This window comes from Falco peregrinus, chromosome 1 (assembly GCF_023634155.1).
Source record: "Falco peregrinus isolate bFalPer1 chromosome 1, bFalPer1.pri, whole genome shotgun sequence".
In the NCBI taxonomy this organism is placed as follows: Eukaryota; Metazoa; Chordata; class Aves; order Falconiformes; family Falconidae; genus Falco; species Falco peregrinus.
In genome coordinates this window covers 97,895,390-97,920,024 of record NC_073721.1, presented here as the reverse complement: position 1 = coordinate 97,920,024, position 24,635 = coordinate 97,895,390, and the positions used below count along the sequence as shown (strand labels likewise).

Genomic DNA, 24,635 nt, shown 5'->3' with positions numbered 1-24,635 from the left:
TCCCCAGCCCCACAAGTGGGGAAAAAAAAAAAAAATTAATGAGAATATTTACACAAATGAAAAGCTAAAGAATTAGTGAGGAGTGTTTAGAGCTGTGGAGTCCTTAGCTTTTGGACCACAGAGTGCTGTCAACACACAAAATTTATTGTGGAGCACGAGGCAGTCTAATTATTAGGTCTTTAACGGAAGATGCTCTGGAGAAGATTGCAAACACCCAAGTGAGGGCCACGTACCCCTGGTTGTGACTCCAGTCGTTTGCAGACACCAGCTCTGGAAGTGTCCGTGCAGGGCGCTAACGCAGACCCAGTAAATCACAAGATGCAGTAAATGGCTGTAGTAAATGGCCATAAAAGTCAATGGAGCTACACGCAGATTTATATCGGGTAAGAATCTGATCCCCTACATTAAGCAGCAATAATACCCACAAAAAAAGGAACTTGCAGGCTGCTGTAATAAAATTATCTCCCTTTGATCTCATCGAGATTCTTCCAGTCTAGTTCCACTCAGAGAGATTGATCTTATGGTCATACAGCTCCAGACCAGAACGAGTGAGCACCCAGACCAGAGCCTGTCTGCTGCCAGCACCGCCCCCCTACTCATTGTTATCTGCTCTACACCTTCCTCGGTAAGATTTGTAACCCTGTTTCTTGTTGTCTTCCTTTTTCCCTAAATCTCCCTTTCTCTTCGAGGTACACACATACAACACGGGCAGTTGAGCAAAGCCCAAGCTGGCAGCCCCGTGGCTGACGTTTCCTGGCCAGCACAGGGTGCAGTAACAAGGAAGATGGTGACAACTGAGTTTCCAGCATGGAGCAGCTGCCAGACCACGTGTCCCTGCTGACACACAGCCTGGCAAGGACAGGTCCAGTCTGCCAGGACCAGGCTGAGCAGGAACAGTATCTCCAGGAGCAGGCTGAGAGCCCAGGCAGGAACAGCTTCTCCGGTAACAGCTCAATAGCGGCAGATGGAGATAGGAGACGAGCTGAGGGTCAGGAGAGGGCTTGCAACAACAACTACAAGCTCCAATTAACTGAAAACAGCAGAGGCTGTCTGAAATAAAGCTCCCTCTCATATCAGCCAACACTCAAGGCAACTACTTTTTTGACCATCAAAGCAAAACCGCAAAGCTTTGCTTCTCTGCAACTGCTCGCAGACCTTAGTTGGGAAGTAATCCTGCAACTCAAAATTTTAGTGAGAGAAATGGGTTCTCAGGCTCCTGGAAGGACCACACAGCACAGATGTGCCAGAGAAATTCCCAGGTATTATACATCAGATGCAAAACTCTTTCCATAAGTGTGTTTTACTCTCAAGCAGACAGGTCTTAAAATAGTAGCTGAACAGAAGGGTGGGAGTGGAACTGTGAAACGGCTGCAGGGACCCATCCAGGTCACCGCTAACTCCAAATACACATTTAGTAGCCAACGCTCCTCAAAGAAAGGCTAGAGGATGAGGTCTGCTCTATTGCAGGGTCTCAGGCTAATGGTGCTATTGGAAAAATACCCTTGGGGTGGGCTGATCTCTACCACCCTCTGATCCTGCCATCCTGACGCTGAAGGGAAAGACTTGTCTTACCCTATAGGAGGTGTCTCCAAGAGCCAGAGATTACTTGCATTGTAGAGGGCCTGGTCCAAAAACCATAAGGAGCTGCAGAGGACTAGCAGAGATGCGGACATCTTCATTGCCCAGCAAACTGAATCCCACTCTCAGCAGGGACACGGCAATAGGACCTCAGTATAGGCTTACCTTTTGCACACAAACAGTTGTTTTGTAATGAAAGACAAAGCACTGACCCAGCACTTACTCCCTCTGGAATATTCCTAAAAGGTTCATCACTGATTAAAGTGATTCTGGCTCCCCACGCCCCACCCCCCCCGACTGGCCTTTCTGCCTCTGGGTCCTTGCACATACCTGGGAGTGCAGCACCCAGGGACTGAATTACCAGGGTTATAATTCTTGGCTGTGTACTTTTAACTACAGCGAGGCATTGGCAGAGCTCAGCGCACTAATTCACTTCCATGTAAACATGATTATTTTAAATGAACTCCAGACGAGGTTTAACTGTAAAAACATCTCTAGTTTTTGTAACATTTTTAAGTGTTCAGCTCAGAGTTGTTTTTGTTACGGCAAGAACTTACTCTTTCTTCAGTTTACAATGAATATTTTCAGAATTAATGATGTCCCAACACCCTCCCAACTATAACACGACACTTGAACGAAAGTCTGAAAATTAAGCTGCAGTGGGATTTCACGGTCAGGATTTTCCCTTTCCTAGCTGGCCATTCCTTTCCTTACAAGCAGGAATGCTTTCTGGTTTCAAAGCCAAGTTGAAGAAGAGAAGCAAAAACAGTAAGAGGTATTTACTTGGCTGCATTTCTTTCAATGTTTCTGGCATAGGGTTGCCACTATAGCTTGCAAGTGGCACAAGAACATTGTGTATACATTGTAATGGCTGTACTTTCTCTAACAGACATGCTTCCAGGAGGCGGCAGATTAAAGAACTGGTGTTACTTCAGACAGAGAAAAATAACATCTTGCCAGTTGTGTTTATTTGTAGGGACCCATGATTTATGCTCTCCCATTTGTAGAGGGGTCGAGAGAAATGGATCACGTGGGTTCTGTTTAGATAATCACTGAGGAAATGCAGAGTACATCAGGCAGGGAGAGACAGGGTTTGTTCTTATAGGTGAGAGATGCTGGGAAGTGGCAGGGAGATGTGAGATTTCCTCAAGATTCTGGAATGAAGTTCAAGGCTCTCATTTTCTGAAAAGATTGAGTGTGGGTTGTGAGAATTAAGCAATTAAGATAACAACAAAAACAGTCCAGGTTGGCAGGGATGAACAGTTCTTTGCTGTTATTTACTGGCCCCGTACAGAGACAAAAAAGAAGAGTTCCTCCCTAGAGGATCTTTACCTATCAAACAGCAAGAAGATGCTGAATTCTTGCTACAAGCACCAAAGAGGGATCTGTTGCGCTCTGACTCACACTCCTGCTTTGTTGTCCATAAGGATGCCTCTTTGCGGTGTGGTCCCCATCTCATGCCTCTGCACCCTCCTGGTTTCAGCAGGACTTGCAGAAACCAGCCACTATTGTCACTATGAAGGTCTACAAGAACCTAAACAAAACCACTGGTATTCCCTGCTCTGGAAAATATCCTTATCAGAATTTGAGGAGTCAAGAACGCAACTGCTTTTAAAAAGAAAATACTGCACAGATGGCTTTAGCTAACTGATCTGGGGAAACAAAACAAAGCAAACCAAAATCAGCTGTTCAAAGTTTGGCATCGAAAGAGGCGACAGCACAGCAGCCCGAGCACAGAACGAGAAATCCTCCTCAGTCCTGAGCTGCAAAGCTTATGGGCCAGAGGAATCCCTTACTCTACAGCACCTGGCACCATACTGCCTAGAAAGCTGTGTTACACTATCGGCATTAACAGACATAAGTGCTATTTAAGCAGATGCTGGGTTTTCACAGCAAGTACCACATTTGATCCATGGCTTGGTGCCCGCTGCTTTGCCATAGGTGCTGATTAAGGAAACACAGCAGGGAAGCAGCTGCGAGACTGAAGCACGGAAAGGGAAGATGCTATTTACGTGACAGATGCAGGATGCTGAATGCCCTTCTCCAAGGGCACATCACGCAGGAAGAACACAATTTCCAAGACTGTCAGAATCAAAAGAAAGGGGGGTGGGTGGGAATGACAGGATGCCACTCACCCAGCAAAATCCCCAGTCACTGCAAGAAGCATCTCACAGAACCTATTAAAAATAAGCTCTAAATCGTTTCAGTGGGAAGATTTTTACATGGTGATCAAACGGTCAGCTATCCAGGTGATAACAGGCTGCAGGCTACGTACAACTGTACAAATATTAAGGAACAGGCACCAACCAGGAGAGAATTTTTCAGCTGACAGTAAGAAATTGGCATGCTGAGATGGCAGAGCAGGCAACAACCCCACCGATATGACCGCAGCATGTGCCTGCACAGGGGCCTCTTGCCTGCAGCCGGTCCGAGGCAAAATGAAATGTTAGCAACTGCAATTTGCAGGGCTGGGCACTCCTGCCAGGAAAAGACAGAGCTGGGAGAGAGCCCGAGGAGTGAGAGCCGCTGCCTTGCCTGCTCTCGGCAGAAGACCACGCTGCTGGGAGTGCCCTGCAGTCGCTGCCTTCCTCCTGAACCTCCCTCCCAGCAGCTGCCCAGGCTTCCAGCTCGTTGGCAAAGAGGACAGCAGTAGCAGGACTGCTACTTTCCAGTTGGGTTTAGTTTTTTTGAGTTTTAGTGAAGTTCTTTCCTCAGCACCCACTTGACTCTTCAGATGACTGATTTTTGCATCTTTCTTTTTCCCCAATTATTTTTCTGAGTACTGCCCTAGACCTGCAATGGCAGCTACACCAGCAAGAACCCCACTGGCTTTTAGTTCAAGCCATCTTAGGGCCTCCACATACCACTTCAAGGAACACACCACCTTCAGTGCAGGACCTGACAGGCCTGGAAGACCTATGGGCCTTTGGGATGAAGTCTGATCAGAGCAACGATGCTTTTCTGTCCCAAGCTCGCTCTACGGAGAGGTGAAAAAGCACCTCTTGACAAAACATCCCTTTCTTGGGTTGGAAATACAGGGGAATGACCTCATCCATGAACAAGGCACCTCACAAGCTTCTGGTTCCATTCCTGATTTGACTTTTCTCTCGTCTTCTGATTTCTAGTTTAAATATGAAGCAATGTATAAGGAAATAAAATAACTCCTGAACTATAAGAACTTTCAGTACTCACCTCTCCAGGCAAAGGATGAAACCAAAGGGCAAAAGTAGGTCTCACCTTCTACCCAAAATATAACAAAAGCTCTAGAGTTGGACACAGGATTGTGGGTTTGTATTATTGCCATCACGGGTGCAGGGCCCAGGGCATTATTATGGCCTCCCCTCAGCTGGCCACATCACCATAGTGAGATTTTGATTAATTTTTTTTTTTTTTTAAGTTTCTGGAAAAAGCTTCTATTGCAGTTCCCTCGCCTGGCTCAAAGACACCACAACATCAAGTCATGGATAAATGATCTGGCCATATTTGCAGGACCAAAGAAGCAAAATCACATCCCAGCCCTGAAAGGTTGGGGGATCATCAACACACAATCATAATAATGAATATTTTGGAGACAACTTATGAAAAATATGTATCTTAATCAAAAGCGCAGCAGCAGAAGGGGAGAGAGGGGAAAAAAAATAAAAAAAAGAGCGCTCCATAGGAACACACTTGCCAACCAGTACAAATACCACAACGCTTATACAATAGCTTTCAGTCCCACACACAGAACACTGCTGGACACCTATAGAAAGCATGAACTTCTCATGTTGTACCAATTCAGGACGCAATCCTCTTGCCTTTCTTAAAACGCTTGTGTCGAGTGTTAACAGTGAGCTGTTAAACAGCTGCAGGGTTCCAGCTCTTAAATGGCTATGTTTCAGACTGGGATCCAGCGAATTTTTGCACATGTGTAATTTTAAACATCTGAGTACTTAATTCACAGGAAGGAGGTTGGCACATGTATCTTTACCCATTCAGGACAGAAACATTACCCTGCAGCAATTTATAAAGCATCTTGGAAGGTTAGCATGTGTTTTTAGTAGCTAATTTTGACAACTTCCACCTCTGAGCTACGAAGGTAAACAGGAATAATAAAAAGCTCACTTTATTTCCCACAATTCGGATAAGATTAAGTGTGCCCATGAAATTTTCCACTTCCTATGCTGAAAACCAAGCTAAACAGGGACACTGGCATCAGGCAAACTACCTACCAGCTTATGGCTGGAGTCCTGTCCCAAGAGCCTGTGCTGGCCTGGCAGCGGGGATCTCCACCACCAGGAACTGCATGACATCCCTGTAGATCCACCCATTCTCTTTATTGCTACCACCCTTACCATGCAGCATCTCTCATTTTTTCTTCAGGGAAGGGCAAAGGAGAGGAAAAAAGCCCTGGATTTTGAGCACCTCACTTCCAAACTGCCAGATTTTACTTATCAAAGTCAGTAAAAGATGCTCTGCAAACAGAAACTCTTCTGACATTTCAGTTTTGCACCTTCCTGTACTGCAAGTCCAATCCATGAATAAATACCCTCATTCTAGTGCTTTCCTAATGTAAGACAGGAGCAAGCTTCACCAGGAATTCAGTCGAACTAAAAAATAAAGCCAGAGTTTTGGTTTCCACACTACAATCCTGAAATCCAATAACACCCCCCTACCCCCCGACCTCTCTGCTGCTGAGAATTAACTGAAAAATATAGCTGTATAGAGGTGGGGTTTTAATACTTTTCCCGGATGGAATTCTATTTGATGCTGTTAAGCTTTGATGACATACCCCAATGACTTGCTTGGAAGAAATCCATTTAGCAAGCTTGCAAATCATGCTGTTTCAGTTCTGTGAGCACCCATGAGAAATGTGCATTTTCAATCATAAAAGCTGTAGAAACAAAATGGAACTTGGAGACACAGACAGACGAATTCCTTATCACGGCTTGGCTGTGTTCACAGAACATGTGCTTACCATTTCAAACTCCGGAAAACTATTTACAGGAATCTGAAATACAAGACTGAATCCACAAGTAAGAATAGATAAATTTCTAGAAGATACATTTTGGCTTTTTTCATTTCAAAGGAAAAATGGAGACTGATTAAAACCAAAGCGCGCGCACGCCCCTCCCCCCACCGCCTTCAGCTTTTCCTAGGAATATAAATGCTTGTAACACGATCTATGAGCAGGGTGCCAGATTTACAGAGGTCCCCTTATGTTTATGTGGCAGGATACTTTGTTTTGGGGAAGCTTTGAGGAAGGAAAAACAAATAGTTTGCACTTTCTTTACCTCTCCAAAATGCTCTTTGAGTGGGAACAGCGGATGCTGCAGTGGGGATGAGCAATTAGCAGATCCCACTGCCACAGTGTAATCCCCACCAGCAGCAGATTTGTGAAGCACAGTGCCAGGAACCCAGAAGCTTCCAAAAAGATCTATCAGTCACGTCAAGTTGGGAGAGAATGTAACTCTATGGGGAATTTTAAAACTGATTGGAAGTGGTCCTCACTGGGCATTTTCTAACATATTTTCCTAAAAACACAACTCATTTCTTCAGAATTCAATGACAATAACACCTTTGACTTAAACACATTTGTTCCCAAGAGAAAAAGAACAGAATTAGAGCAAAATGCAAGACGCTTAGCACTGCAAACAGTGAAATCTGTCACAGTTATCTTCCTGCTATGATGAGACAACTCCTCTGCCACCGGCCAGGGCTGTCTCATCCTTTCCTGTGCACTCTCCTTGCCTGTGTACCCACCTGTCTCCCATCTCATCCCCAGTTTGCCAGCTCTCCGTATGTTCTCCATTCAATTACTGTACTTTGTTTAGCAAAATGCAGTCCTGATCCAGGCCTGCAGCTCTGGGTGCAAGAACAGTACAGCTCATTTGCCATTTACACTGCAACAAAGGGGACCTAAATTATACATTAACATCCTAAAAAACCTAGCAGATTGACAGTGAGTTTGTACATAATTCCATGAAGGTTTTCTCTTGCAGGAAAGCTGGTTTAAGAAGCTCTTGCCCTCCCCACTGCATTTTGTTACCCTCTCAGCTGGTCTGTGACTTGCTGTAGCTACTTGCTGCAGGGTAGAAGAACATCTCCGCCATCCCCCAAAAAGCTGCTGTTTTTTAAAGCATTGATGGTGTCAATAGTCTGATTTAAGGTGCAGTTTCACAGACGGCAGCAATCAGCACAACCCTGCAGATACTCTCCTCTGCTCCTGGTGGCTTGTCACAGTGTAAGAACATCTAGAAGCAGCTTTACTGCTGCAGACAACAGTCAGGGCATCACATGCTGAAAACCAGCTCCCAGTAATGCCACCTCGTTTGGACTTTCACTCTTTTTAGAGTGACATCATATTTTGCACGAAACTCACAACTTTTACCCCCCGCCACAAATCTGCTATTTACATGTCTGTCAAGACAGGTAAGAGCACAAGTCTATAAGGTGCTAAAGAAACACCCTTTACAGTTGAATCCTCTGGATATTACTGACCTCGGACAGCTGAAGCTCTCTTCCAGCTCTTCTTTTTTGCATTTACCCTTGCAGATTCTGCAGCAAATCAACTGAACGCTGTGGTCAATGAGATCAAAATAAAACCAAAAGGTGCTTCTAATCTCTGTTACGGAGAGCTGAAATCAGTGCAAGCTCCATAAAATAAGAGTATTGGGAACTGTTCACGGTTATGAGTATCTGCAACTACAAAGTGCCTCTCATTAAGTGATGCAGTGAAGCTGTAGCTGTGCAGATGAAGTTACATGCTCCAGTGTCACAAAAAGGTACAAGTCATCCAAAGGAGTGTTTTTTTTCCTAGCTTTCGAGAGACGCCTTCATGCCCCATATCTTTGAAAGCAGCACAGTATCTCCTCTTTTCCATAGATATCCCATGAAAAGCTCAGACTGGATGAGGACCAAAGCAAAATTTGTGCTTGCCCTGCTTGGAGAAGAGCTTGTTTCCCCGTCTTCCTACCCAAACATGTCTGAATTTCTCTTCTCTTATTTCGCTTGGGTGCTGCTTGGGGCAGACGATCCTACCTTCCTCCTCACTTGCTGCTGGATTGACCATGTTGTCCTGATTGAGGCAATAAAAAATGGAGTAGTCCCTGGGAGGGTGGCAATAGGTTCAAACGCTTTGGCTGTTAATCATTATTGTGGTATTTCTGACCGGGGATTATCAGGCTCCTGAAGGGCTGAGACTGCAGCAACTAGCTCTGTCTCATGAGGGGGAGAAATTTACATTAAAAAATGTAAACAAATAACCTTACCCAGACAATCTCTCATTCAGACATGTTTCAAGATGGGAAAAAAATTCTTCAGGGAAATAAGCATAAAAATGCTGAAAAATTCTTGTCATTCTAAAAAAAGAAATTCCTCATAATAAGAATACAAATTCTAGTGGTCTCCTGTATGTACAATTTTGAATTACTGCCTTGTCATAGCAGTCTTCTAAGGATGAACAAGCTCTGAATACACCTAGAAACACAATTTCTTTACAAACTTTGGTTTCAAATATATTTCCCTTTGGTTCAACATTTTAACACTACTGACATTACATTGAGCCAAGCATTTTTTTCCATCAGTGAGACAGACTTTTGCCATGAATTTTAATACCAATCACCTACACATTCACCTGCACACACAACAAATATTTAAATGGCCTTTACTGACTTAACCAATTCTGAAAAAATTGCATTTTATTTTCTTGAAAATATTTGACATAGTCACAAATAGAATCATTGCCTAAATTTATAATCATAACAAAGTTCTAAGAAAAGTAGTAGCAAATAAAAAGTACTGAAAGAGTGGTATTTTGATGAAATGCCCAGACTATCACACTAGGCAGACAAATGTACCCATGACAAAATCTTCAGACAGTGTCATAAAAAGCTGTAAGCTTTAAAACGTATCTGTCCCTGAAGAAGCTGAATTGCCATGTATACTGCTCACGCTCTGTGTTTCTTTATCTGTGTTCATGGAAGGCAGCTTCACTGACAACTTTGCCGCAGAAACACATGAATTTAAATGTGGGGCAGCATCCTCTCCTAAAAAAATAAAAACAGCAGAACAAAACACATTATTTGCTGTCTGTGACAAACAAACTGTATTGAAGTCATCTCCATATTGCATCACTCCATGGAAATACAAAGACACAGGCACCCTTACCGTCCACAGCTTTGAGGCATTTTGGAGAGTGCTGTTTTAGCCACCATAGTTCTGTTTATCAGGTAACAAAGGGATGAATTTCTGTGCGTATATAGACTGGGTTGTATTTACATACAGAGATACTGAACACACATACACACACATATATATATAACCCGCAGTAGGCCCAGAACAATTTCAAACATGTATACTGCTGTTTTCCACAGAAATGAACTGACATCTGTAGATACTAACAGTACTTCTGAATTCCATCTATATGCATACGCCTGTCTGATTCAAACCCTTAGAAAACATTCAGGTTGTTCAAGACCACATATCTATATACAATCATAAAAAGCAAAGCAAGCATAAAAAGCTACAAGTCCTACAGAGAAAAACACCCTATCAGTGCTTCAGCTGCCCAAAACACAAGTGAGAAGTTTTAGCTCTTCCCTATCTCTAACCCATTTCCCTGACTCTAAATGAAAGGTCCTTCTTGCTACTTCTTTGTGGTGTATCTCTTTTTTTTTTTAATCTTGACAGACTCAAGAGAAAACTTACACAGCCTCCCCCCTGGAAATGTGGCTTGCAGGACTTTACAAGCAACGTCTATCTTCCAGCAAGTCTGAGATGGCACCTTGCCACTTCCCATTCTTGTGATCTGACCCTGCAAAAAGTGGGACATCCTAGGAGAGGGACAAGTCCCCGCACAGCTCAGCCACCACCATGCCAGCAGCCCCTCGAGGGAGGGGGCCATGTCCCACAGAGCTTGCAGCAGCGCTGGCTGCTAGCAGCTGGGAAAGATCACTGCAGTGCTGAAAAGTCCTCCTGTCTGGGAACCACTGGAGGGGCAGAAAACAACCTGTAGTCAGACTGATATCAAAGATGGGGAGGGAGAAAGATCATGGACAAAAGTTACTTTATTTAGCCAGAGGAAGGAGGTGAGATGAATCAATTTATGGAGCATGAGGAGCAAGACATGAATCAGGCTACAGGCACAGAATGAAGGAGGACAGGAGAAATGCATTGCATGAATGATACAACATTCACCCAACTACAGCAAGAGCATTTTGAGATTTCAGCTGTCCTTGGGACATTTACTTTAAGGGCAGCAGCTACAAGCACAACAAACATATATGAGTCTGTGCACAACAACAAAGGCTCTCTTGGAGCTTGTTCTTATTCCAGTAAACTACAACAATTCTCCCTTCCTCTGTAATAGACTAGGTAATTAAAACACTATTTTTGTAATAAACCCAAGAAGTTAGGCTTTATTTCACCCCAGTTAATTATCTACTACGTCACTGTAGTAGTAATCTGCTTTCATCTGACTTGTAGCAAAGCACGCTTCAAATGGCTAATTAAAACAACAAAAATCCACTGCTAAAATAAAAATTCATCTAGTGTTTTTTATGCTAGAACAGCAGCCAACAGCCTAGGAAGTGAAACATGAACGAGGCCAAAGATGGTAAAGCCAGTACATGGAGCAACCTGCGCCAGCCAAGCCTCTTGCTGTTCAGGAAGGCAGGGCAAGAGCGCTTTTTCTGTCCCCAGGGAATCAATGCACCACCCACTCACCACAGCTGCTTATGCACTTTGCTAGCACTGTCCACAGTTTCACTAGACTATCCTCACTAGCTGGACAGCCTTCATCACCCCCAGCCCAAATTCCTCTACAAAGCACAGCTGCCAATGCTTGGGTTAGCATGGGCCTGAGCAAACCTAACACACAAGCGGTAAGATGACGTGAGAAATCCTACATCTTCTGAACATGATTCAAAAGCACATTTATGGTAACACCAAAAAGATGGGCGAGCAACATACGTGTTTTGTTTTTCCAGGAGCACTTCTATGAGTTTAGTCTGTAGCCATTTTTGCATGATAAAAACCTGGTTATTCAGAAGGGGAACCGAACAAAAGCAAAGCGTTTATTTGGGTAGATGTGAAGCTGACAAACAGTAAAGGCATGAATGTGTCATGCCCAAGAAAACTTTGTAAATCATCCTAGACGTTAAAGCAACTCTCCAACACTACATGTAGTTTGATGCTTTCAAAGCTTGACTTTGTTAATAATTTCCACAGTCATGTCACATTCCATGATGTCACTGTTTCAACAGCTGTTCTCAGGTTTGTTTAAAAAAAAAAAAAAAAAAAAAAAAAAAAAAAGGCAGTTTGTGTGTGCAGGGAGAATATTCCCTCATCCCAAGGCTCTGTAGTAACTTCCCAAATGTTTGATTCTGGGGTGCTGAAAGAAAGTATCATATTAGTCTACATTCTTCCTAACACATACTTTAATATATTTTACAGACATACTATAGTTCAATTTTATGATAGATATAAAATGCTAAAAGAACAGAAAAATTAGAAGAATAATTCCACCTGCTTGCTCAACAGAAAAGTTACCAGGTCCTGAGTTATCCAAATATCCTTAAAGATAAGCTCAAAAATACCCAAAGTAATCATTTCCCTTTTTTAAAAGGCAGAAATCTGAAGTCTTTGACTTTGTTAAATGCACACAGAAAATACAGAACCTAGATTTTCAGCACTTTAGCTGTAAAAAAAAAGACAGATATCCTATTTCAGCTACATGGGAGATTCTTCTACTTGACTAACTTTCCAGTATAGAAATCTGCTAGTCCTGAAACTCTACATTGGCTGAAAGATACAATTACTATATTACTCTCACATGTGCTTTATCATTATTACATTTTGCTTAATCTAACCTCGTGTATGCACAGTGCATAAAATACATCCATATATACATATAGGGATGAGTATGTGAATAAATACACAAATACAAGCACACAGGTTTAACTGCTTGTATTCCTGCTCACATATATGTTATTTTCTGATGTCTGTATCTGCCTTTTGCTGTACATCAGGGATAGTGCTTGTATAGTCCCTGGCCAGCTCCTTCTTTAACAATGCAATATTCCATTTTATTTCTTCCCCCCATCAGAGAACAATTCATAACTAATACTAAGGTGGTTTCCTCTTAAACACTGAGCTCTTCACTACCACAAATATGCAAATTACAATGGTGCTTATAATCTTTCGATATGCCATAAAAATGGAATGGAAAATTCCTCCATTTACAAAGCAGTGCAGGGTAGGAAGGCAGGTAATCTTCACACATTTTACTTCCCTCTTTAGAGGCTCTGGAAGTACTCAGTACGATTTTGTAATCATGTACTTAGATGTATTTATAAAAAATTTCCTTGTTAAAATCCAATAAACGGAACGTGTGACCTCAGGTGACCTCCAGTTTTCCAGATTCATTGTCACCGTCTAATAGAATACATTCATATAAACTGTGAAAACCGATACTCTTACTAAATGTGTAAGGGTCCTTGACTGGTGGAAACCGAACAGTGACTGAAAACATCTTGGTGACCCACTGATGGAAAAGGTCAGATTTCAGATTAGAGATTTTTCCTGTTCTTGGCAATCTATAACAAATTCATGTACAGTACTAAATTTCCAGATCTTTGTTTAACAGAAACATAAAAATTAATGGTGTGTCAACCATCCGGTGACCTGTGAAGGGAGTTTTTCTCTAAGAGGTACCGTCACACAGAGGGTATGCTACATACAAGTGTATCATGAAAGTATGCCAAATGGAAAAGGAATTAAACACACTGAAGGGAGGTTTGGTTACTAATACCATATGGCAACAATAAGAACAAAGAAAAATGTTTAAATCTTTCTTTTTACATTTTTCTGTTTGGCAAAATAAAAAGACTAAACAAGTCTGACTTTTAAGCCAAATAAAAAGCATGTGCTTTAACTCCTTCAAGTCAGTGTTCATACATGAAATAAAACTTCTATTTCCAATCTATCCGGAGGTTAACCAGACCTGTATCTTGCAAGTTAAAGAAGCTATCTTCAAGATAACAAATAGGGAGGGGTTTGAGGGATCAGGACCTAAGTTATTGTTTCAGCATAAAACCAGAACTGTAATTACTGTAATTACCTACACATTACTTCCTAAAATTTACAAACAACATCACCACCCCAGCAATCCTCCCTCTACTCTCTAATGTAACAACCGGAGCAGCTAACTTACAGAGCAAGAATAAACTTCCAAGCATATGTAAAAACAACTCCAGTGCAGTGCTCTCTTTCTTTTAATAGCATGAGTTGATATGAATGGCTTGTTTCTTCTTCTGCCAGATTCCAGCTGCTTCACTTTGTTTATTACTGACTTCAAAGTTTAAAACACTGTCCTGCCCCAACAAATAACTTCCTCCAGATGGCATTATCTCAAGTGTTCAGAGCACTAGGGACAGCACAGCACCTGCAGATCTGTAACTCAGCATCTTAGTCTTCAATGAATGTGCCTTTTTTTTCCCCTCCCTGTGTCATTCCCTCATTTTGCTTTTTCCCTACAAAAAAAGATTTGTATCTGGGATGGAGTTACAAAGATCATTAGCTGGGAAGCAGAGTTGTCAGAAATTCTTTACAGTAATGACTATAAAGTAGAATACCTGCAAGTCCAAAGGTAGCAGCATCGCTATCAGTACAAACATTTTATCTGTGCCTCTTACCTGTAAGTAAAGATGTGAGATACGTATTTGTCCCAATGTGTGTCCGATCCATGTCTTCATGGACATCTGTACAGTAGCAAAGAAAAACTCAGTCATTTTCATAGATGGTTGTACAGGTAAGTTACCAAGGAGAGCAACCCAAGCAGCAGCATTTTTGGCAAAACCAAAATTATTCCAGACTTGCTGGGCTGACATATATTGATAGGAAACATCCGTATTTTGATGTAACCAATTCTGAAGGCTACACTGCAAGGAGAAAATACACAGCAATGTCATGGTACTAATTATACTTACATACAGTATTTCCAGTTCAGATTCACGTCTAGCTATACCATGGTGTATCGGCTACATAGTTCAACGCTTCTGGAATTTAATGGCTTATACAATTGAAAGTGGGTATAGTAAGGCACTAGTCACACATGCCCTTGAGATGGTAAAGAATACAACACTCTCAGGAATAAGCAGGACCATCAACAGTTTATCAAATAACCCAGTCATCTGGACAAAATTATTCTCCATTCATTAGAAATTATAGCTCCTCCACATTCTTCTAGCCCTGGCCACCCTGAATCCATAGGCGTATTTATGGTATTGTGGAGAAGGTGTCCTTTCTCTGCTCTGCCAGAAACAAAGCAAAAATGCTTAAGCATGTGTGTTTTTTAGAGTAGGGACTCTCTTCCCATTGTGTAAATGTTTTCCTAAGCACAGGGCCCCTGGCTGCAGGTCAGACTGCTGCCTTCCACTAGTCTAGAAATACAGAAAGCAAGAACATGATGCTCGGCAAATGTATGCTGTTCTGGTTTTGTAACTCAAAACTAGACTGCCCCTAACTTCACTACAAACAGAAACGACTCTAGGCAAACTTAGGCCAGATTTCTAGGGCTGAGTTACATGAAAGGGCCAGATTCACAATTAAAACACTTCAGTTGTTTTACAGAAACGGACTGACATCTGTAGGACTTCAGCCAAAAATGTCTGGATTTAAAAGCATGAGTCTACTGCTTGAGTTGAAAAAACACAGTTTCATTCTCAAAGGCTTCAGCCAACTCATAAACCTCCGTAAGTGGACCACAGACACCAGTGGAGACAGAAAACTATATAGTATGAGTTCAGCTCAAGTTTTGACCTAAACTTGGCAAATTCCACCCTCCCATGGTGTAATGTACTTACAGAAACTGTGCATACAAGCACACAGAAAATAAACATGCATACACACACACAGGCTTTTCTTTTTTTGTTTAAACCCTAATGTATATCCTAGCTAGAAATATTTCCAAAAAGAAAATAAATTCAGATCGGGAGTCAGTAAAGGAGGGTGGGACACAGGCTAAGCATGCTAACAAATTTTTCAAAGGAGAATATTTGAAAATTATCTTTCCTCCTCTCAAGTTTGAGTTCAAGGTTCAGTGGTTTTCCAAAATATGCTATATTCCCACCAATAGCAACACTAAACAGAACAAAAACTAGAAATACATAAAATAAACTAGAACCAGATTTTTCAAAGTCCTAACACAGAGACCAATAGGGAAGGGCAGAGAGAAAGCAGCTCTAAAAACATCTAGGAATGAGATTGCAGAGTTTACTAAATAAATATTCCCTTTTGGTGCCTGAAATCTACTCTGCTCCTTCAGATCTGGCATATTTTGCTCTGTAGAATATATCATTGCCTAACAAGTACATTTCTTGGCTACAACTCCTGCTGTTGTTTCCCAGCAAATCACTTCCAAAAGATGTGTAATGATCTTTCCAAATAACTACAACAATTATTTATACTAAGAGGAAGTATTAAAAGTCAATTTGATTTTTCCATACAGATGCCCGTGATTTTTGGATGTGCAATTGAATTGGCTAGAAACAAACATTCTTTTCTTAACTTTTAAGCACTGCCATTTCTTGACTGCAACCATTTTCTTCAGGAGAACTGAAGTGAGAAGTCTGCAGTAAACCTTGAAGCAGCGGCTTCTATTTCAAAGCAAAAAAGGAGGAGGAGTTGGTTCATTACTGGTCCAGTGTCTTTGAAAAGCACCAGGAAAACGTGTATCTTGTGCAAAGGCTGGGGGGAGAAGTAATCTTTAAATCCACAAGAGACAACCCAGGTAAACAGCTGGTGGAATCAGGAGAATCTGACAAGCGATAATTAAAAAACTGCCATCTAATCGTGTAATTAATGTTTTATTTATTCAGTAAAACTAAATATCACCTACATAGCAAACTTTTTCTCATTTTCTGCAAAATCTAACAGGCAAGTGGACAGGAAGGTAATTTTAAAAGTACGCTTGTATAATATATTCAGGTCTGCTATTCACACCTTCAGGTTTGGGGATCCAAAAGACTTTTTTTTTTTTTTGCCAGTATCTGAAGCAAAATAAAAAAGGTCCAACCCCCCCCCCCCCAAAAAAAAAAAAACCCAACCAAAAAAAAAAGAACTTGAATGACTGATAGTGGGAATTCACACTAAATTCTAAGATAAAGTTATGCAGACTTCCCTCAGGATGCAGAATCGTTCACTACAATCCTAGCAGTAGGACTGGCTCCACTGAGACCTCATAATCTTAAAAGTATTAATTGCAGCAATACTGCCTCCAGCTTATCTACATAGTACCACAGTGCTAGACATAATAGCACTCATAGCCTACACGGGGAGTGGCAAGTACTAAAAAAAAAAATAAATCAAAGCGTCTTCTTAATTTTTAAAACTTACATGGCCTGTTTTTATTTTAAAATAATTAAAAAATAATTTACACAAGTAATTATAGTTGAACAGTCAAATTCAATGATATTTTATCATAAATTAGGGTTGCAGTGAGTTTGAAAATGCACATCTTTCCAGTTCACGCTTAAAATGACGATGGGTGTCCCAATGAGGGGATCCCCTGAGCAAATGATATTCTTTTGTAAATTAGCGTACTGGACGGGACACATACTGGGTTACTCTGGAGTCTCCTCCTGCCTTTAGATCGATTTGGCCCAGGCAGTTAATTACCAACAACAGTTACTCCAACATGCTGCCCTTATGCAGTCTGTGATGCATGGCTGTCCATATCACTCGGGATGGACATATGACAACCTTTACTTATCAGACAGGTTCAGTATGTTGCAAGTCAAGACTGAGCGTGTTATCTACAGCGATGCTTGCACTGCATATGCTTACCAAGCCCTGCACACTATCCAGCCATATTAACTCCTCAGCTACATGACTACGAAAAAAATTGTTAGGAATGTAAGAGCACAATGTTCAGTGAACCGGTGTAAGAAGTGAAAAGCTACTTTCTATCACTTAAGCGTGAGGGGAGACCTTGATGAGCCCTCCCTCCAACAGACAAGAGGATTTCCTGGGCAAGGAGGTTACATCCCCTGCAGCCATGGCAGCAACCTGCATCCAGATCTGAATGAAAGCTAGGGGACGGGCATCAGGAAGCAAACAGAAAATTCTCTGTACTGCACTGACTAAAGAGCACTGCTGCAGGGTAGAATTTTCTCATTGCAAACTCACTCTTCTCACATGATGGAGTCATTAAATGCATTCTTATAGTAAAAATGAAATAAGATATAATTAGCATAAACCCCCCTGTTCAAATAACAAGTTTTTTCTGGATGACCACGAACAAAATAGCTGTACTTCTCTACTCTGAAAACTTAGAATATTCACATGACCTTACGCATTTGTTTTGATGATTTTCACCCACAAAGTCATAGGATTCTCCGTATGGAAACAGTTTGCCAAGACTCCTATTACTGTACTATCATTACAAAGACCTGGCATATTTAAATGCTTATACGTACAGCACAATTACTCAATTTTTGTAATTACACCTTTTAAAAAGGAGATGATGAATGTTTTCCCCAGGAAAAAACAAAACAAGACAGAACAAACCCAGCCATATACAGTTAGCATTTTCAAGTGATGCATTCTAATGCATGCTAGGATGTCCCTACACACATTTCTAGCACATATGCCCACAAACCTGTTAAAAATACCTCCTTTAGAGCCATTTGTTTAACAGCAGAGGATGGCCACTAAAGATCTTACCATTTGTGCATATCAACTAACTTTGAAAAATATATTAGGAATACGCAATTCTAGGAAGTTCAGAGAGGCAAGCAATTTTTCTATTAGTTCAGAAGGAATACTGTAGTAATTTACATAAGTAAGTATATGTTCAAATAAGGAAAATATTAAATGTCTTTACTGGAAGATCTACTGGGAGACCGCTGTTAGGTAAGCATTCAGACCCTATCCTGCCAAAGAATGTCTAAGCATTCTCTTGAAATGAGTGTCCAGTGTGATGACAAGTAACACTGCCTCTACAATTTCACGTCTGGAATAGAAACATGGAAATGCCTGAGTAAAGATATGTTTTTATCCTGTGCATTTTTAAAATTTGTTAAAAACTTAAATGTTTAAACTTTGTGCAATAGAGATATGCATTCCTCCTTGTAAAAAAACCCAAACAATAAACAATCCAAGAACCTTGGCCTGTTACAGGAGGAAGAGTAAAAACGAAATTCCTTTGCAATACTTGGGTGAATCTGAGCTCTAAATCAGCAGAATAAATGAACTGCAGAAACTTACTGCTCTGCATTACATCTATGCTACATATTCAGCGCACTACATCACTTTCTTAACTCTCCCTCGAGCACATCGCTACTGATTTTAATATGATGCACAGCTCTATCTCTGCTAATTGCTATAAGAAGCAGGGAAAACACCGTACACCGCTCCCAGCAACAACCAACACTTCCACAGCAGCAATAGTGAAACCAACACCTGTTGTTATCAACCCAAGAGCTGCTCTGCACGAATCTTTGAGCAGCAGTCAAGCAGTGCCTTCCAAGACACTGAACATTACTTGTTTATGTTAGGTTCTCATTTGGGCAGATGTTCTTTGCCTCTGAAGCCGTGCGCACAGACACATACACAAGCTGAAATTTTGAACACTGGCTGTATGAACCGATGGTGACTACTCCTAGTATCTACCGCCAACTTATTTTAGAAAGCATTGCAGCTCTCTGACATTCACTCTTCCCAGTTCAATCTGTTGGTGCCAGGCCTGGTTTGCACTCAGTTCATCAATAGCTTCCTTCATTGCTTTGGGCCACAAGTATTATTAATATACGCTTGTAAGCAGCCTGAATGTAAATCATCTATCAGTTGTCTGGGTTTAAATATTCCTGGCCAAAATACAGGGAAATCTGTACTGCAAAGGAGAGTGTCTGGAAATCCAGTCAGCGTATGTGGGAGCGGCGTCCTTGCAGAGGTGTGGGCTACTGCGTGTTGATGGGACACGACTTCTGCAGGTGAATGGCACAGACGGCTGGGTCTGTTCAACACTCTTAAGCACACCCTGCAACTCCTGAATTTAGGAGCTGTATGAGGTTCATAGGAAGAGCAATTATGGAAAGCTCCTTAAGAAAGCAGCTTTTACAAACCCTCCCTATATACCCGACAATGTCATAAACCCAATTATTTAGCACAATCCTAATCTGCTGCAATGACTTCTGTGTGTATCAGTAGGAAAAGCAAAAAGGCAAAAGAAAAATCTTATCTCATGTGTGTCATGGAATTTACTGGCTCCCCAGTATTTTACCTGAAGCAAATTCATTCACATTACATACATACACATGCACTCTCAAGTCCAAGAACACGTACTCTGCAAGTACTAGATAAATCAATCTGCTTTCTAGCAGCTTCTTGCACACGCTCACATTAAGACCAGAAATATAAAAAATATTATCCATTATTTTCTTTCTCTACCTCTCTCAAATATCGTAAAAGAACTGAGTCCAGAATACACTTAAAATTCAACACACATACAAGTTGGGGAATATGTTTCCCCTCATCATTACTCTGTCACTGAGAGTTCCGTGGCCTAAACAAGAGCAGAAGAGAACAAATGCTTAAAGATTGTCTTTCTTTACACAAGACAACATTTGAATGTCACTGTTACTTGATGCAATGCTGGGGTTTTTTAGATCTTGGAGGGAGGGAATGTACACGTTGCAAGGTCTCTCAGAACAGGACTGTCTCCTACCCATGTAGGAAGCCTGGCAGAAAGGGGCCTGGACCATGCCTGAGGACTCTCAGTGATTCTGTAATGCAAACTGTAACACAGTTTTATTGCCCAGGTTACAGAGTTATCCAATCCTTCCCTATTCCTTCAGAGGAGAAATGAACAGGATAACACAGACTTGTTGTCCATGGCTGTGTATTTTTAAGACAGCCACTTGGAAAGCGAGTAGTGTAGTAGCCAAGGTGTAGCATCATTTACACAGTCTATGTTTATCATGCACAGAAAGTTTCCTGGAAACGTATTCTAAATCTGATAAGAAAAATGCTCATTAAGAATCATTTGCTTGTTTAATTTTCACTTATTGAGCTTTAATGTACCATAAAAGTAAGTAATAACAATAGTGCCTTAAACAAATATTGCTTGTCTTGTACTCATTAATGTTTCAGAACACAAAACTGCCTCTAAATACAGGAAGCTGCAGAAAATAAAAACTAACCAATCATATAAACTGAGAGTTTTAAAGAATTTTTTGTTGAACACCGAGTTCAACAAAAATGCATTCTGTTCACTGTACACACGACACCAATGGGAATAAGAGCCAGTTCAAGTTCTAAGTTACCATTACTTGGGTAATAGTTTCAAGCTGCAAGGCACAGCTGTATGGGCCCAGCCAGACAGGCTATCACAGCAATGCTTTGATAGCATGGGGCCCTTAAGTGTCAGGATATAGAAAAGGCAGCAGTTGTTGGCTGTGAAAACAGTCTGATACAAACCAGATGGGGACTTACTTGATGGGCAACACAAAGGAAAACAATTGGCTCATTCAACAAAGTCAGGCCACTGCCCCAGAGAATTAACAGAAGACAATAACAGTCAACCAGAGTTGATGCAAACAAGAAACAGCCATGTGGTTATGGTTTAAGGAATTGTTTCTCCTCAGACTAAACATAAAGTTTTGATTTCTAATTCTTATATTCATTAATTTCAGTCTCGTTTACAAGCCCCTTCTTCCTCCAAAGTCTTCCGTATAATTAATTTATGTAGCACCAGCCTTCACACACCTACTTAAACAAGAAAAAAACCTGTATGACACCGGCAGCTATATTAATCTAATGTTTCCTGAAGAATGCCAAGACCACAGACAACTTTCTGAACCTTGCCAGAACAACATCACAGATACAGAGCACACAGTATGTCATTAGACACATTTGCATGCATATGGCAGTATATGTACTGATTCTTTTTGATTTGAAATGCATAAAGCCCAGTAGGTCACATGCTGGGTTACCAAAGTATAGACGTCTTCCAGTTTTGTGGAAAGTTCTTCTGTTGTTTTACTTCATTTTTTTCATAAGTAAACCGCCGATCAATTGGGTCACCACGTAAGAGTTTTGATTGTTAGGCTACAGTTAAAAATCTATTAAAATACCTATTACCAAACTTATTTTTAAGCAATCTAAAATTTTAAAATTGGCTATTTAAGCATAACTCAAGAAATCCCCAACCCATTCATTTTAGAAGCTTGTAGAAGATTATGGTCCAAAATCTTAATTGCTCTTGCTGTTTTATTACAGGAAATATGAAAGTGACATGTGCAAAGGTATTTTGATTACAAATTACTTACAGAGATTGCACAATAAGTCAGACCTCTAAGGGCCTTCTGCAATTTCACTCACAGACAAAAAACATCTGAACTTTCTTTTCATATATTTCAAAATACTCCCTCTGGCAGGCTCTGCACTGCAGTGCTCTACACGAGTGTGAATGGTTGGATGGCACACTCTGAAAGACAGTCACATACTTGGATACCCAAGCAAGTATGTCTACAAAGTGCAGTGACATGCAGATGTCCTGGATGCCTTCTGAAATCACATTGTCCTGGGACCTGTCAGTTTTAGCACACCACCACATATCCCCTGAGCTTCACTCCTTCTGGAGGCTGCTTGATGGCTAGTTCATCTGAGCTAGCAGTGTTGCACCATGTAAACATCTCCTCAACATATCATCCCAGACCTATGATGGATACACATTAAGTCTACTCTTCTCTGCAACTGCTTCACTTTCCATGCAGACTGGCAAAAAGCAGCTGGGTTAAAGAACTGAACGTATGGTTCTCATTTAACAGCCCACACTGGTCAGACGGAGCAAGGGAGTTTGTCCCTAAAGAAAGCAAAAAAACCATACTGAATTAATGAAGTATAGAGTCAGGCTCTAATTGTCATCCTAAGTGGTTCTAGCTTTTAGCTGCAGTGGTTCTCAAGCCTGTGAGCATGGTTTTACTTCAAAAAAGAAAAAGAAAAAAAAGACTAAAATACAGTCTGCTGAATTCAAAACAACCACCACATATCGTAGGTAGAAAAGTAAGGTTTTACTTCAGTTTCCTGCCATGAGCACAGAGCCAACACTCCAACAAAGCCGTTGTGTGCTGCATGCTGTCTGAGCTAAAACATCTCTCTGGCAGAATCATGAGGCTTATTTCCAAAAGCGCAGCCAAATTCTTGAAACCTCTGATGAAGGAGTAGGTTGTCACATCGTGGCAGAAATTTTGCCTGCAGTGCTGCTATTATTCTTTTTTCACATCATATATATTGAGGTCAGAAAACATTTTTTTACATAGAGCTGAAATTTTGGTTTGAATCTTTTCATTAGGCTGTTTCTACAAGATTAGGCACCTTAGAAACAGAACAGCCTTTATCAAGCCTTAACATCAGAGATACGGGCTATTGTGGCCTTGCATTTAAAAGCAGATGAGAAAGGAGCAAAAACCTCTTTAAATCTCAGGTCTGCCTGTACAGACAAACTCCAACTGCTCTTGTAAATATGGTTTTGGACATCATTCGTCAGCGAACGCCTCCACAAAGGACAGCATGTAAAGGCCAGCTGGAGCAGGAGGAGGCAGGGTGCCCAGCCTCCCTTAAAGTGAGGGCTCCAACAGGAAACTGCTCCCCCCTTTCGGTTTTTTTCTCTCTCTCTTTCTTTTTTTAATCAGGAAGGAAGCTTCATCTTCAGCACTCCCTGTGTAATCTCCCTGCTTGCCTGTCTCTAGGAGTGGGTCCAATTATTGAAATAAGCAACATGCACTGTAAGAAGTTAATCGTGTATTTACACTGTAACTCAAACTAGTAAATATTTCCCATTTATAATTTTGACTTATGTAACAGGGCACAATGGCAGCTGTTAAGTAAATAAAACAATTTTCTCAAGATCTGTAATTATGATTTTAGGATTATAAAAACAAAATAAAAAAGAACACCAACAAAAAAAAACACCACCCAAACCCCCAGAAATCTTTAAGCAACTGCCAGCAAATTCCATGCTTTTTACTTCTACTGAAGATACAATGGCCTGACAAGGACAGAAACTGCAGCTGTTATATTGTCCTCAAACACACACAGCTCTGCCTAACTCTTGCAATATGTACAGTGCACAAAACAAGGCCACAATATGAAACCTGAGATTATTACTTTACTGTAACAACCTGAGTTAGGATGAGGGTCAGCAGATCATCCCATATTAAGTCTAACTTGCTTTGATTGCATAATTCTGAGCCAAAACATAAATGCAATTCTACCAGATTCAGCAAATATGAGATACACATTTTCACTGTTCGCATATGGTTGATGTACTATTTTGTAGTAAAATGACATGCCTATCTGGTATTAAAAGAGTTATAGAAAGTCAAAGTCATGCCATACACAAAAAGAAACACTGACCTCCCCACCACCAAAGCAGCACTGGGGGGGAATGGACGCTTTTTACAGAACTGCTACATATTTTGTGTCACACTCAACAACTTTCACTCAGGTTGTTTAGAACTGTGCTTAAAAACAGTTCTTCCTTCTTTAAAAGCAAACCATGTTTTAGATTAGAGAATGACAACACAGATACAAAGGTTCTAAATCTAAAGTAAGTTTTTCTAGATGTAGGGGTTTTTATCCTGAATGACAGCATTTGTGATAAAAAACAGAACACAGTAGTCCACAGACAAAACGTAACCCATCTCCATCATTTACTACTGTTCCTTGCAAACACAGTCACCAAAAGCACATTTGCACATTTCAGAGACGAGAATTTGTTGTATTTTACTTTCAAAATTAGTTTTACAGAAGATGAAAATGTTAACAAAGTTTTACATTTGCACGTTATTCAACGCTATTACAAAATGCAGTCCCATATGCAACATCAGCAGTGAGGAACAGGTCACGCATGACAATTTTAATCTTCACTTACCAGTCCATACCCTGTTTTTAAGAAACAAGCTACTTTGGCAGACTGCATTTCTCAAAATCAGCATGTTATCAAAGAGCAGCGTTACCAGTATTTATATAGTATTCTTCATTTGGAAGACATCCTAGGTAACATTCACTCTATG

At 41.0% G+C, this 24,635-nt stretch overlaps 1 protein-coding gene across 5 annotated transcripts in view; it reads right to left on the bottom strand.

Moving 5' to 3' along the window:
* Window positions 1-9,209: 9,209 nt before the first annotated feature.
* The window catches only part of KIAA0586 (KIAA0586 ortholog), a 73,262-nt gene continuing 57,836 nt past the window's right edge, over window positions 9,210-24,635 (bottom strand). For all 5 annotated transcript variants that reach the window (XM_055800599.1, XM_055800595.1, XM_055800606.1 and 2 more), the window contains 2 exons: window positions 14,253-14,318; window positions 9,210-9,605 (listed from right to left, as the gene is read on the bottom strand). In XM_055800599.1, coding sequence (XP_055656574.1) covers window positions 9,460-9,605; window positions 14,253-14,318 — 212 coding nt within the window. In that variant the 3' untranslated portion in view covers window positions 9,210-9,459. The remainder of the gene's footprint in view (window positions 9,606-14,252; window positions 14,319-24,635) is intronic.